This window comes from Podarcis erhardii, assembly GCF_964252035.2.
Source record: "Podarcis erhardii genome assembly, chromosome: 9".
NCBI lineage: Eukaryota > Metazoa > Chordata > Lepidosauria > Squamata > Lacertidae > Podarcis > Podarcis erhardii.
In genome coordinates, this window is record NC_138512.1 from 5,196,645 (window position 1) to 5,210,133 (window position 13,489).

At 43.0% G+C, this 13,489-nt stretch overlaps 1 protein-coding gene across 1 annotated transcript in view; it reads left to right on the plus strand.

Moving 5' to 3' along the window:
• Positions 1 to 313: 313 nt before the first annotated feature.
• C1QTNF7 (C1q and TNF related 7) overlaps positions 314 to 13,489 on the plus strand; it is a 40,590-nt gene continuing 27,414 nt past the window's right edge. Inside the window, exon 1 of the mRNA XM_081876440.1 lies at positions 314 to 679. Within this exon, the coding sequence (XP_081732566.1) occupies positions 613 to 679 (67 nt within the window). The 5' untranslated portion in view covers positions 314 to 612. The remainder of the gene's footprint in view (positions 680 to 13,489) is intronic.

Genomic DNA, 13,489 nt, shown 5'->3' on the forward strand with positions numbered 1-13,489 from the left:
CTGGCCCTCAGCCAGCCTTTATGGATGATCCGCTTGTTTGGTTTCCATTCAGAGCCTGGAGGTTTGTAAGGCTTGTTTCGAAACCCATCACCAATTCAGCTTTGGCCAGAAACAACAGGAGTTTCCTTTCTTTTATGTTTTTCTTTTCACAGGAGGAGACAATTTGAAAGATTGCATTTCCCAAATATTATGTCACATCATTATCCAGAACATATGGTGCACCAGCGGAATCTTACACAGGTCTACTCAGAAGTAGGTCTTCTGGAAGTCCTTGAGCGCCATAGGGCTTGCTCCTAGGTAAGCGGGTCTACGATTACAGTCTGTGCTGTATTACTTCAAGCAGGCAGTGAAGCAAGCCGCTTGCAGTGTGCAGGGACTTCTTCCTTGCATTTAAAAGTAAAGTTGACAGTTGCTTTAAATTAGAGTGGCTGGCTCAAGTTCAAGGCAGCGAGTGGGTGTTTATTTAGCTGAAGAAGACAGTTGCAAAACTTGGGAATCAAGCTCCAAATGAATCCAGAGAAACCTATTATTTGACAGAAAGACACCTCTCCTTGTTTTTGGAAGGACTTTTACTCATTTGGGACAGCTATATTTGCGTGAATTTTAACCAGTATGTTGCAGCTCCAAAGGAAACATACGGTTTTGCTGGGAAAGCTGAGATCGGTGGCTCCGAAGCAAGGTAAGAAGAAAGTGGCTTTGTTGCAAAACTTTTTTAAACAACAATTAATGAAGGGAACAAAAATGGAGAGGGCTAAGATTCAAAATGCAGGTTTGTGCAAATTAATAGCTGAATTCCAGGGCTGTAAAGTTGCTGCAGAAGTTGTGTATATCTTGTCAAATGCAGAGCTGTATATCCCAATAAAATAGGAACATTCCTTTCAGAGCAAACAGGGCTTGTAAAAGCCCTCTGTTGTACAAACAGAACAACTTAGTTTTAGCAGAAGTGTTTCCATTTTTGCAAGTAAGTCCCACTGTGTTCAGTGATTCTATTTGGGAGGTTGTGGACTCTCCTTCCTTGGAGGTTTTTAAGCAGAGGTTGGATGGCCGTCTGTCATGGATGCGCCAGTTGAGATTCCTGCATTGCAGGGGGTTGGACTAGATGACCCTCAGGGTCCCTTCCAACTCTACAATTCTATGATTCTATGAGACTACTGGCTAAGGCTTCAATCCTTGCCCTGCTTATCTGGGAGTAAGTCCTAACGGAATTCACTTGGACTTACTTGTGAGTAGATATGGTTAGGATTGTGCTGTAAACGTGCTTCAGATTACAGCTTTAATTATATTAGGCACAGGAAGTTAACATTTGAAACTTCTGGATTTCAGGGAAGGGGCTAGGGGTTTTTTTGTTTTTTAATTGCACAAAACCTTTTGGATGTTGCTATAAGAGTTTGGGCTTGGTACGGAAGGTAAGTTTCTCTATTAATTAAGAGGAGGAAATGGGTGCTTTCATATATTTTATATGCATATTAACAGAATGACCCTTTGGAGAGGAATGTGTAAATGATGAAGAACATTTTAATTTTAAAAAAATTATAATTAAAGGGGACACAATACAACCATAGTTAAACACCTTTTGTGTTCATTTGCTTTCAATGAGAATTGAGATCAGCAGGGTTTAAAACTGCTCAATTGCTCTTTCCTTTTTTTATTTAAAAAAAGGCATACATATTTGGTTTGGCTTCTCTCATTCCTTTACCAACTGACTTGAATGTTTCTGGTTTTGCTTTCCCATGAACGATGTGAACATAATTCCAAACATTCCCTTTAGCTCAGTTGCTATGGCTCCTCGTGCACTTGTTTTTCTAACTGCTCTGCAAATACAAAATAAACGATAAGGCTTTGGAGTCATGCTTTTAGCAAAGTTTGAGCAATCCCAAAACAGTTCTCTTTCTCTCTCTTAGACACACACAGAGAGGGCGGGGCTGGTCAGTCAAGCATCATTTGAAACATCTATCACAACATGTTAAAGCAGCAGAACTTACTGAGCTTTCTTGACATTTGAAGGATTGCGGCTGCTTAACACTTGGTGTGAGAAAACATGCCAGAATGAAAGGAAGTCTTCCATTCTCTGCTCACGCCCTCTTACAAAGTGTGAGATGTAGGTTGTGTATACATGAGCATTTACTTTGGCACCTGTGTGCTCCCACTCCTCCTGTTTGAAGCTGAGTACACATGCAGTTGGCCATAACCCAGATGTTTGCCGCAGTTCCTTGAGAAATACTCCTGTTTGGAGCCTTTCCCCTCAAACCAACTTCCATTCAACTTGAAAACGTAAGTCACAAGTACAAATCCTCCAGGTATCCCTATTTTCCAGGGACAGTCCTAGATTTACAGAAGACATCCCGGTTTCTGATTTGATTCCAGAATGTCCTGCTTTTCTTAGGATAGCCCTATTCTCATTGGAGGGTATGTATGGAGTTTTGAGACATCCCGAGCCAAGGAAATAACTACACAACCTTTAGAAAACATCTGAAGACAGCCCTGTATAGGGAAGTTGTTTCATGTTTCATTGTTTTTATATATGTTGGAAGCCACCCAGAGTGGCTGGAGCAACCCAGTCAAATAGGCAGAGAATAATAATAATAATAATAATAATAATATGTCCCTATTTTCATCGGAGAAATGTTGGAGGTCATGCAATTAAGCTGAGGTGTGTATATTTGAGGCAGGCGTTGCATGTGTGCAGATGACAGCTTCATTGAATAGGCATTTGGGAGTGTTGCAGGTGCAGGAAAACAAATAAGGTAATGTGCGTCAGGTGTGTGCAGGAACAGCCTCACTACATTTTAAGCCACTATAAATCTCACTGAGAGATTTATAGCTCAAGCCTATACATGTCTACACAGACATAAGTCCCATCATTTTCAGTAAGGCTTACTCCCAGGTAAATTCTATACCATTTTGTTCTATTACAATACAAGATTGCAGCTTTCTTTTATACTTAATAACCAGGGCAGGAAACAGTCAGTCAGATTTCGTTGTCATTATAAAGAAATTGACAATTTAAGCCCAAGGCCTAGCTTATACACCCAATAAAATCAAGTACTGCAATAAAACTTTCCCTGGTCTGTGTGACTTTAGACTGCAGATTCCCTGGGGGAGAAAGGAGTCTGTCTTTGTATATCTGGACATTCCAAGGGTGCCTTTTCAAACATGGGGGGATTTCAGTTAGAGGGTGCACAGTTTGAAAGCATGCACCTGCATCTATTCAAAATTAAATGTTTTAAAGTTGTGCATTTGAAGAGCATTGGTTATAGTTTTTTCCTCCTTTTTGTACCTAACAATACAGTGGTACCTCAGGTTAAGAACTTAAATCATTCTGGAGGTCTGTTCTTAACCTGAAACTGTTCTTAACCTGAAGCACCACTTTAGCTAATGGGACCTCCTGCTGCTGCTGGAGCACATTTTCTGTTCTCATCCTGAAGCAAAGTTCTTAACCTGAAGCACTATTTCTGGGTTAGCGGAGTCTGTAACCTGAAGCGTATGTAACCTGAGGTACCACTGTAAATGAGAGCAGAAGTGTGAGTCCTTAGCTTATAGTCTCTGTGATGTGTACACCTTATTTGGGTTTTTTCAATAAGCAAAGCAATTTGTTCCTTCCTAGATCACATTTTGCCACCTTTTGAAATAGCTTCTATAACTGTGGTGGGGGCTAGAGACCCCCACCACATGGCAAAGATCTACTCATGTAGAGTCCCTTCACATCATGCTAACTGAAACATTCGGAATTGGAGGTGCCTACTGTGTGCAGGACTAACGTCCCCTCTCCATATTACTTAAATGCATGGGAGCAGTCTGACTCTCACTGATCTTTAGCTCCACAACAAGTCAAATTTTAGCACTGATTTCTGCATCTCAAACCTCTTTTGAAAGGATGGAAGGTCAGGACATCCCCACCCCCACCCCCTGGTGAGCTGGCAATCCTAATTTAGATTCAGGCAACTTAATGGTTTATTACAATAGACAGTGTGTGGAACCACCAGTAAGTGGATGATACAGGCTCTCCTGAGGAATCATAACGTGGTCTAAACAATTTCATTTAAACCACCTTAAATTAAATTTCTAGAGCCGTCCTTCATGGGAATGGGGAGGGGGGGGACTTCCCTGCACACAAATATAGAGGATGTTGAGTAAAGTTGCTTTCTCCCTGATATGCCTTTCATTTATGTGCAGGGGGAAGCTTGAACAAAGAAGCATATTCAAACAAGCTGGGGAAATATGCGGCCAAATTACCTGTAACAGACCAGTATGAAGTAAGCGGCACACAAAACACTACCAAACCATTCTACATTCTAAATCTTATATTAATAATCCAAAAATTGAGAGAACAAGGTACAAGATCTATTACAGAAGCCACAAACAGAAAACTCATTCAAATTGCGTCCAAAAGGAAGATTCAATCTTTAAAGTTCCTTTAGCCAGGCTCCTGTAGATATCAATAAAGGTAAGTTTGATCAAGCGAAGTGTCGGTGTTGGTTTGTGCCACCAGTGAATGTTTAGAAATATATCAAAACCATGAGAGAGAATTTACTGAAGAAGCCGGAGACTCTTCATGGGCGAAACAGGTGACAAACGCCGACACCCTGTCTAACTCTCATGAGTAACATCACTGACACTTTGCTTGATCAAACTTAGAATCATAGAATCATAGAGTTGGAAGAGACCACAAGGGCCATCGAGTCCAACCCCCTGCCAAGCAGGAAACACCATCAGAGCACTCCTGACATATGGTTGCCAAGCCTCTGCTTAAAGACCTCCAAAGAAGGAGACTCCACCACACTCCTTGGCAGCAAATTCCACTGTCGAACAGCTCTTTCTGTCAGGAAGTTCTTCCTAATGTTTAGGTGGAATCTTCTTTCTTGGAGTTTGGATCCATTGCTCCGTGTCCGCTTCTCTGGAGCAGCAGAAAACAACCTTTCTCCCTCCTCTATGTGACATCCTTTTATATATTTGAACATGGCTATCTTATCACCCCTTAACCTCCTCTTCTCCAGGCTAAACATGCCCAGCTCCCTTAGCCGTTCCTCATAAGGCATCGTTTCCAGGCCTTTGACCATTTTGGTTGCCCTCCTCTGGACACGTTCCAGTTTGTCAGTGTCCTTCTTGAACTGTGGTGCCCAGAACTGGACACAGTACTCCAGGTGAGGTCTGACCAGAGCAGAATACAGTGGCACTATTACTTCCCTTGATCTAGATGCAATACTTACCTTTGTTGATATCTACAGGAGCCTAGCTAAAGGAACTTTAAAGATTGAATCTTCCTTTTGGACACAATTTGAATGAGTTTTTCTCTTTGTGGCTTCTGTAGTAGATCTTGTACCTTGTTCTCTCAATTTTTGGATTATTAATATAAGATTTAGAACATAGAATGGTTTGGTGGTGTTTTGTGTGCCGCTTACTTCATACTGATCTACTACCAGTATTGGCAGCATAGGTTCATTTCTTCAGTACTTAAATTACCTGTAACAGCTGCAGGGGACTCACACGTTTAAACCTGAGGCGGCCCCAGTCATGTAAGAAGCAGGCGGCAGGAGTCTCCCTAGATGTCCCAGTGCTTAGAGCCAAAAGACCAAGAATAAGCTCTCATGGACTCTGCCCATGAGTAGACCTGGGTTTCAGTTAAGCAGACAAGTCTGCCATTATATATCTACTTGATCCCAATACCAGCCATGGGGAAGTGCAGTCTTCATAACTGAGTCACTGTCAGGAGAAAAGATGGAATATAAATGAATATCATCCTCATCAGAGGCACAAGCTTAGACATCCTGCTTTTGGGGGTGACCCATATGGCAGCTAAAGTTGGCATTGCTTCAATGGAGACACCGCGTCTCACTGAAATGTGTCCCTCCAAAATGTCTGCCTAGTGCCCATGTTTGTATATTTTAGATGGCCAGAAAAGAGTATTTTGCTTCTGAATGACTTTGGGATTTCCTGCTGGTTTAGTGCTACCAGTTTTGGTGCTATTTTAACATTTGGCTTGTCTTTATTCATATAACCTATAATCTGTCATGCTAGTTTTGTATAGCTTTTCCATCATAGACGCTCAATATGTGGTTTAAGAACAGATAATTATCACAGTAATAAGTTCATCTCTTTTAATTTGATGTTGTAAGCTAATTTGAATGTAGGTGATGGAAAGCTGGAATAAAAGTATTTTAATTAAATAATAGCGGACTTCTACAACCCATCTTTTGCTCGGCTGTGCCGCTTCAGACCGGGAAGTGTTACCTGCAGCCCTAACCCTGCAGAGTACAGGTGTGCTTAAAGAAAGAAGACATCTTTATAGAAAACTAACATCCCAGAGAATAGCTTTATAGGCCCGTGTTTTCTCTGACTCACCATTTTTCTTTACGGGGGGGGGGGGGGATTCAGATACCTAGTTTCCCCACCTGCGATCTGAAGAGGAGGTGTAGGTCCATCACACAAGTCTGCTGGTATGTTGTAGATTAGTCCCTGAGTCAGGCAAAAGATCTGTTTACTAAAACTTGTAGCAGCTATTGAGGCCTGCATGCACAGATTGTTACCTTGTCTAGCCCACAGTTTACCAGCTTCTCTGCAAGGATATCATAGGGCACTTTGTCAAAAGCCTTACTAAATTCAAGATATACTATGTCCTCAGCATTCCCCTGAACCATCAAGCTCGTAACTCTATCAAAAAAAGAAAGAAATGAGATTTGTCTGGCATGACTTGTTTTGTGAGAAACCCATAGAAATGTAGAGTTGAGAGGGACCCCAGGGATCATCTAGTCCAACCCCCACAATGCAGAAATATGCAACTGCCTATACAGGGATCAAACCTGCAATCATGGAATTATCAGCACCATGCTCTAACTCAGGCTTCCTCAACCTCGGCCCTCCAGATGTTTCTAGACTACAGTTCCCATCATTCCTGACCACTGGTCCTGCTAGCTAGGGATCATGGGAGTTGTAGGCCAAAAAACATCTGGAGGGCTGAGGTTGAGGAAGCCTGCTGTACCCAACTGAGCTATCATGTAAAGGCATGAGGGTTATTTTGCTGGAAAACATTTAGAATGTGCTCCATCCATTTGCCCACACTACCAGTGGTTGTTTTAAGCAGGCAAAAATAGAGAATGCAAATGGGAAGGCTCAAGCTTCCAAGACTCTTATCCACATCCTCGGGTAGAAAAAGCTGCAAAGTACCCACACTAACAAAACCAGGCAGAAACCTCCAGCACATCCACTAACTCTACAGTCAGCTTGAAGTCTTAGGTTGGAGCAGATGGGTGGTGTTTTTTTCTGCCAAGTGTTTTGCAAACTAGTCACAAGGGGCCTCTCAGAGTCCTACTCCACCTTACAAAGGCCAGGAAATATATATGAGACCCTTCATTGCCCCTCAGAACTGCTTTCACCGCCAACACTCTGCAGATATAGAGATGGAAGGAAGATTTCTTCACTTCCTTCAGGCTTGAAATGAGCTCTCAGCTGAGTCTTACCCCATCTGTCACCCTTGTGTTTTCATCATTCCCACCAGGAGATGTTTGTAAGCTCTCCCAATAATAACCAGAGGGGTTTTTTTGGGGGGGGGGGTGGCTCCCAACACTATCCCAGAGACCCCTCCTGCCAACTGAGACAGTGACACTATTGGTTTTCTCCTTTGGATCTGGTGATAGATCTTTTGTAATCCCAGCAGTGTTTTAAAAAATCAGAATGTTATTGTGTGGGTGGTGTTCCAAGATATACCAACCTCTCATGTCTGTGTCTAATTCCCCCTGTTCCCTACACACCCCTGCAAAAAAAATAAAAAAATAAAAAATCAGAGACAAGATCTATGGCCTTTTTCATTATTGCTACGATCTTAATTTGCTTTTTTGATGATGAGGACCTCATGACTAAAAGTGCAGGACATTGTATCCTTTCTGCCTAAGGAATAAAATTATAAAGTTCCAACTGCCTAATTTAATCGAGATACTTTTTCCCATTGATGAAGAGCTCTTTTATGGTGAAATTTTTGCTCCCAGTTTGTGTCCGTACTGCAAAATACCATGATGCTGTAGCCTTATGGTTAAGGCCAGCCAATCAATCAATCAATCAATCAATCAATCAGGACAGGCTTCCTCAACCTCGGCCCTCCAGATGTTTTGAAACTACAATTCCCACCACCCTAGCTAGGGATTATGGGAGTTGTGGGCCAAAAACATCTGGAGGGCCGAGGTTGAGGAAGCCTGGAGAAGAATATTGCTGAAAATATAAAGAGCTGTCCTAGTCCTCCTCAGAGTAGACCCATTGAAATTAATGAACCTAACTTAGTCATGTCCCTAAACATCAGTAGGTCTTCCATACCCTCCAAGTGTCCCTATTTTCCAGGGTCAGTCCCGGAATTACAAAAGCCATCCAGACTTCTGATTTGCTTTGTGTGTCCGTGTCTAGTCTTGCCCCATTCTAAAATTTATTTATTGGTGTGTGCTTTTCTATTTGCAAATCTACCAAAGAATAAAACCAAATCAGGATTAAGGGGTTTTCTCAGGACGGTGGATGGCGTGTGCGCTGTGTCCCGTTGGTGGTGGGAATACTCTGTGGCGACAAAAAATGGGGGATTGAGGAGGGTCAGTTGCGGCGGAGTGAGAAATCTCCCTGTTTCCATCTGAGGGATGTTGGAGGGCATGGTCTTCTCTGAGTAGGGCTTGTGTTGAATGCCACCTTTTAAGGTCTGCTGATGAAGGTTTGCATATGGTGAGGCCAGAGGAAAAGTGGGGGGAGATATCTTTAGAGGAGGGACGCGACAGTCTGCCTCAAAGACTGCATTGCGTGCAGCCAAAAGTGTTCTGGCAAACTAATTTTAGCTCTCCTGATTTCTAAAGGCCACCTGGCTTAATTGTGCTCTAACCCAACATCTGTTTCAACTGCTGATGTGGGAAGCTTCAGTCTTCATGGAAGATAATGAAGCGGGATGAATATAATGGCCTCACATTTAAAATGTTTTTAATTAGGCAGAAAGATTTGTCAGTGGCTGAAGATGCAGAGTAGCGTATTGTGCTCTGATTGTGCTTGGTTATTTATGTTCATATGCCACTAGTATGTCGGGAATAGCAAGTTTCCTTTATGATCTCCATCAGTGGCCTTAGTCAAAATGCATGGTTCATCGGAATAAGGCCAATTTGTGCAAAAGCCATGATGCATCTACATCTTATCCAGGAATTAGTTTTAAAAGCCTGGCTAGTCAGTGTACAGAACTGCACTGTTTAACTTTGGCTAGGCAGTGATTGGGGCAGTTTCCTTCCCTGAATTTAAAATCGTAATAATAATGTTCTCTTTGAGATCAGTAAATTTGAAGTCAGTTTCCACCTGCCTGATTGTACTATTGTGTGTCACATGATGTGTTCAGATACTGCTTTGCCAAATCTAATACAACAAGGAGAAATGGGCTTATGGCTTGTCCCTGCCTGCTGGTTGCACAAACAATCCCAAACCTGGAGTACAGGAGAGGACAGACCACAGGGTCAGGGAAATTTAAGGTACAGGCAGGTGCCATGTCTCCTTAACTGGGTGTTAATGTTCTGTGTCTGGTTGTGGAGTCAGTATGAGGGCAGGCTAAGGCCCAAGACTTATCCTTCTCTTATGCCAGATGAACATGCCTGAAGCTAACAGCTGTGGAAGTAGTGCTCAGTTTATTTTTACAACTCTCTCTCTTATAATAATGCAAAGTTGTAGTTCACAAAGGGTGTGGATTTCAGGGTTTTTGTTAAAGGAAATGAATATTGGAATCTTACTTTGGAGATCTGGGAAACACGAGACATATAATACTAAAAGCAATGCTAAAATAAACACAAGGAACGGTGGACATCCATCTGGTGTGGGTGGGGGCTCTCAACTTTCTGTCACACTGACCAATAAAAAGAACCCCCCGGTCTTGAAGGTAATCTGGTAGGAGCACCCTTGATTATCGGATTCTGGGAGCAGCAGGGGCAAAGCACAAATGTGCCCCCTTCACGCCGCCGTGTCCTTGAGCAGCCTGCTTTTCCTTCTGCCATATGGGGGTTGTCCTTCAGTCTTCTGCAGGGCAGGGGGCGTTAAAGATCTGGGCTGTTGAAGAGAAGGGCAAATCTGTCCCCTGCCTCTTGGTTCTGCATGGCTTGGCCCCCACCAACAGGAATTCTGCAGGTGGATTCAATGCACAAACACTTCCCACAAATGTGCTCCACCGCTTATGGCAGATATTTTGCCAGAGTACGTATACTGGCTTCTGTTTAACCCATGTACTATTTGGGCTTCATCTGTTGCAAATGCCATGCCTTGCTGACCTAAGAATTTATTCCAGCTCTCTGTTGGCAGGTAACGATAGCTTATAGCTGTTGTTATGAGTTGGGTGGGCTGTATGCTGGGACCCTTCTAACCCCTAGATCCCAGCAAGTGTTAAAATATGAGCTAGCTTCCTGATGAGGCAATTGGCTGGGCGATGGGCCATTAAGGGAAACAAAGGAAAGGGGCTCTGTGCAACATGGAGCCCATCCCTCAGCTCACATATAGTTAGAAGGACAAAGCCAGAGTTTAGTGCTGCAGTGATGTGAGCTAGAGGGATAGCAGCAACCTGGAGAGAGAATCAGACTGGTATTTGATTTCTGTTTGAATCCAAGGCTGTAGCTATGGGATACGAATGCTATGAACCCCTCTATTGTTGGCTTAGACACCACATTCTCTGCTGTGCTTCATTCCAAAGGAAACGCAAACCCTGGGTAAACACCTCGAACCCCTGGAATCTCATCCTGCTCGAAGACTGGGGTTGTGTGCAACAATGTGTTTAAATGAAATGAGGACCACCCCTGGCTATTCTCGGCTCACAACCCTTTCTGGAACACTTTCAAAATCTGGAAAGCAAAGTCTGTGCCATAAGCCAGAACATCTGGGGAAAGACTGTTTAAAAAATAATAATGGAGAGAATTATTCCAATTGTGCATTCTTGCCAGAGTGCTGGATATGGATTGGGAAAGCCTGGTGCTAACTTTGAGCAAGGCTCCCTTAGCCTAACGTAACCTCTCATAATTGCTGTGGCGATAAAATGGGATTGTCCTCTTGCCTTCAGCATTGGCCATGCAGGCTGTGGCTGATGTGACTTAGAGTCACCCGAAAATCTGAAGGGCCAGCTGGGAAGTGGGGCAGGAGGGTCACCTGGCTCAGGGCCTCAAGTTCAAACAAGGCTTCAGATTCAGGAACTTGCTACATTTTCTGGCATTTGTAAAATTTCACAACTTGTTTTTATGGACATGGGACCAACATGTGACAGACACACTCTCAGCTTAGAGATGCAAATGTAAGGAAATAAGAAGTGTGATTTGGTAAAAGTAAGGCTGCCATACGTCCAGGAATCGGACTGTCAAAATGGCGGCCATATGTCTGGGGAAACCTGGATGTATGGCAACTAGGGCGATTTTTAAAAGAAAACGGCTGTAAAAATCCCACTTTTGGGAATATGGCAACCCTAAAATGCTCTTTGTTTGTTACCTGTACTGAGTTGAATAGGATCCAAAAGGCAGCAGTCTGATTGGTCCTAGAACAATAGGGTCCAAAATGCAGCAGTCTGATTGGTCCACAGGAGCCACCCAATCCAGTTCCAGGTGGAAGTGAATCCGCAACCTGATTGGCTTACAGGTGAATCCCGGAATTAGCCAATCACGTGGGGCCCATTGTGTAAATAATGTATATAAAGCAGACATTCTGGGGGAACTTCCATTCCTCCTCACCAGTATTTGCTGAATAAAGAGCATGAAATCCACTCTCGACTCCGAGAATGTTTCATACCTGTTATAGACTGATATGGTCTGCTCCCAAGACAGAATGTTTCCGACAACTGGAGTTATTCTCTTGATAACTGGAAATCTCTCTGCAGCTTCTGCAATGTAAAACTCATTGAGGAGACTACTTCTTTCAGCTAGTTGGAGAAGAAAGAGGGAGGGAGACAGCCTGGAGCCCTTTTCAGCTAGAACAGAGAGACTGAGGGAGAATTTCTAATTGTTAGCTGACTGGAGAGGAAGTATCCTTGGAAGACAATTGTCCTCTTTGTGGACTGAGTGCATGATTAGTAGTTGTGCTCCCTGCTGAAAGCATCAGTGCTGTTTCCACCATGCTCTGCTTGCTCATTAGTAAATACAGCAAATATATAAAGCTGCTCTCTCTCATCCAAATAACCCTAAACATTGTAGTGTGGTGCCTGGATTTCTCACTCCTTGAATAAATTGCAGCATATCAAATCTAAAATTACTAACATTAAAGTGCAGACGATCTCTTGGGAACATTTGTTCCATTTCCATAGAAATGAAACTGTCAGCAAACTTTTTAGCACAGCTCAGTTAAAATTGGCAAAGAGCCAGACAACAAATGTTTTGGGGCCCAGGACTGGTCTCTGCGTTTCTATCGCTTCATTAGATAATATCTCAGTTCCTCAAAAAGTCAACACTTCAGCGCACCTTCCCCCCACAAAATGGCCTTATTGTGACCATCAAGGCATACCTAGAGGGTGATGTCCTCTCTGAAAGCATGCCGGCTAAAACAAAGAGTCCAAGATCGTCTTTATTTATTCTGTCTGGTTGGATTTGGCTGTGTTTTCCATTTTAAAAACATCCTAACGTCATGCCCTATGGACCAGTGGGTGGTTTCCCATACTTTCTGTATGAGGTGAAATGACAAGCAAAGCAAGTTTGGCATCCAGATTCGCGAGTGAAGGGGATGCCACATCAGTTTCCAAATTGATCAACCACATTATTTTGTTGAGGGTGGAGGGGGCACCTAGCTATTTTAAACGATACGTGTAGCAAGACTGTCCTTTGCATATGCAAATGCTTTTGTTTTTCCCATGTTCGACTGACCTCTGAGGTTTTTCTGGAATGTGCTCGGGATTCTTAGAAATTAAAGCTAGATGATCCCATAGGAAGAAAAAAGCCTTGTTTGGACTAAGGCTGCCAAGATATCCTTAAAAGGAAGGGTCTGCCTGACACATAGCACTGAAAGCATTTTGTGGCAGTTTTGGCCTCTGCTGGAACTCAGGACTCGCGATGCCAAATATCCACGGGAGGTTCCAGTCTTTCAGGCCCTGCAAACACCACACAAGGTTTGTAGAGCTATATCCAGTGTTTCCCAAATTTGGGTCTCCAGCTTGATGTTGGATTACAGCTCCCATCATCCCTGACCAAGTTTAATTGCCAGCTAGGGATGATGGGATTTGTAGTCCAACAACAGCTAACGGACTCAGGTTTAAGAAACACTGCGTATTAAGTCATTATAAGCAATAAGAGCACATCCGGTTTTTCAAAAAAACAAAAAATCTGGGGCAAATCCCCCAACTTTTAATGTTTCACAGATTATTGTATTTTAATATTTTGTTGGAAGCTGCCCAGAGTGGCTGGGGAAACCCAGCCAGATGGCAGTGTTAAGTTGTGGGTGAACATATCAGACAACACAGCGATTCTTCAAACAGCTCTTGTTTACTCACAAGTCAGAACAGAACTGAACTGGAGGGTTCAGCCAGCCTGCTTATATA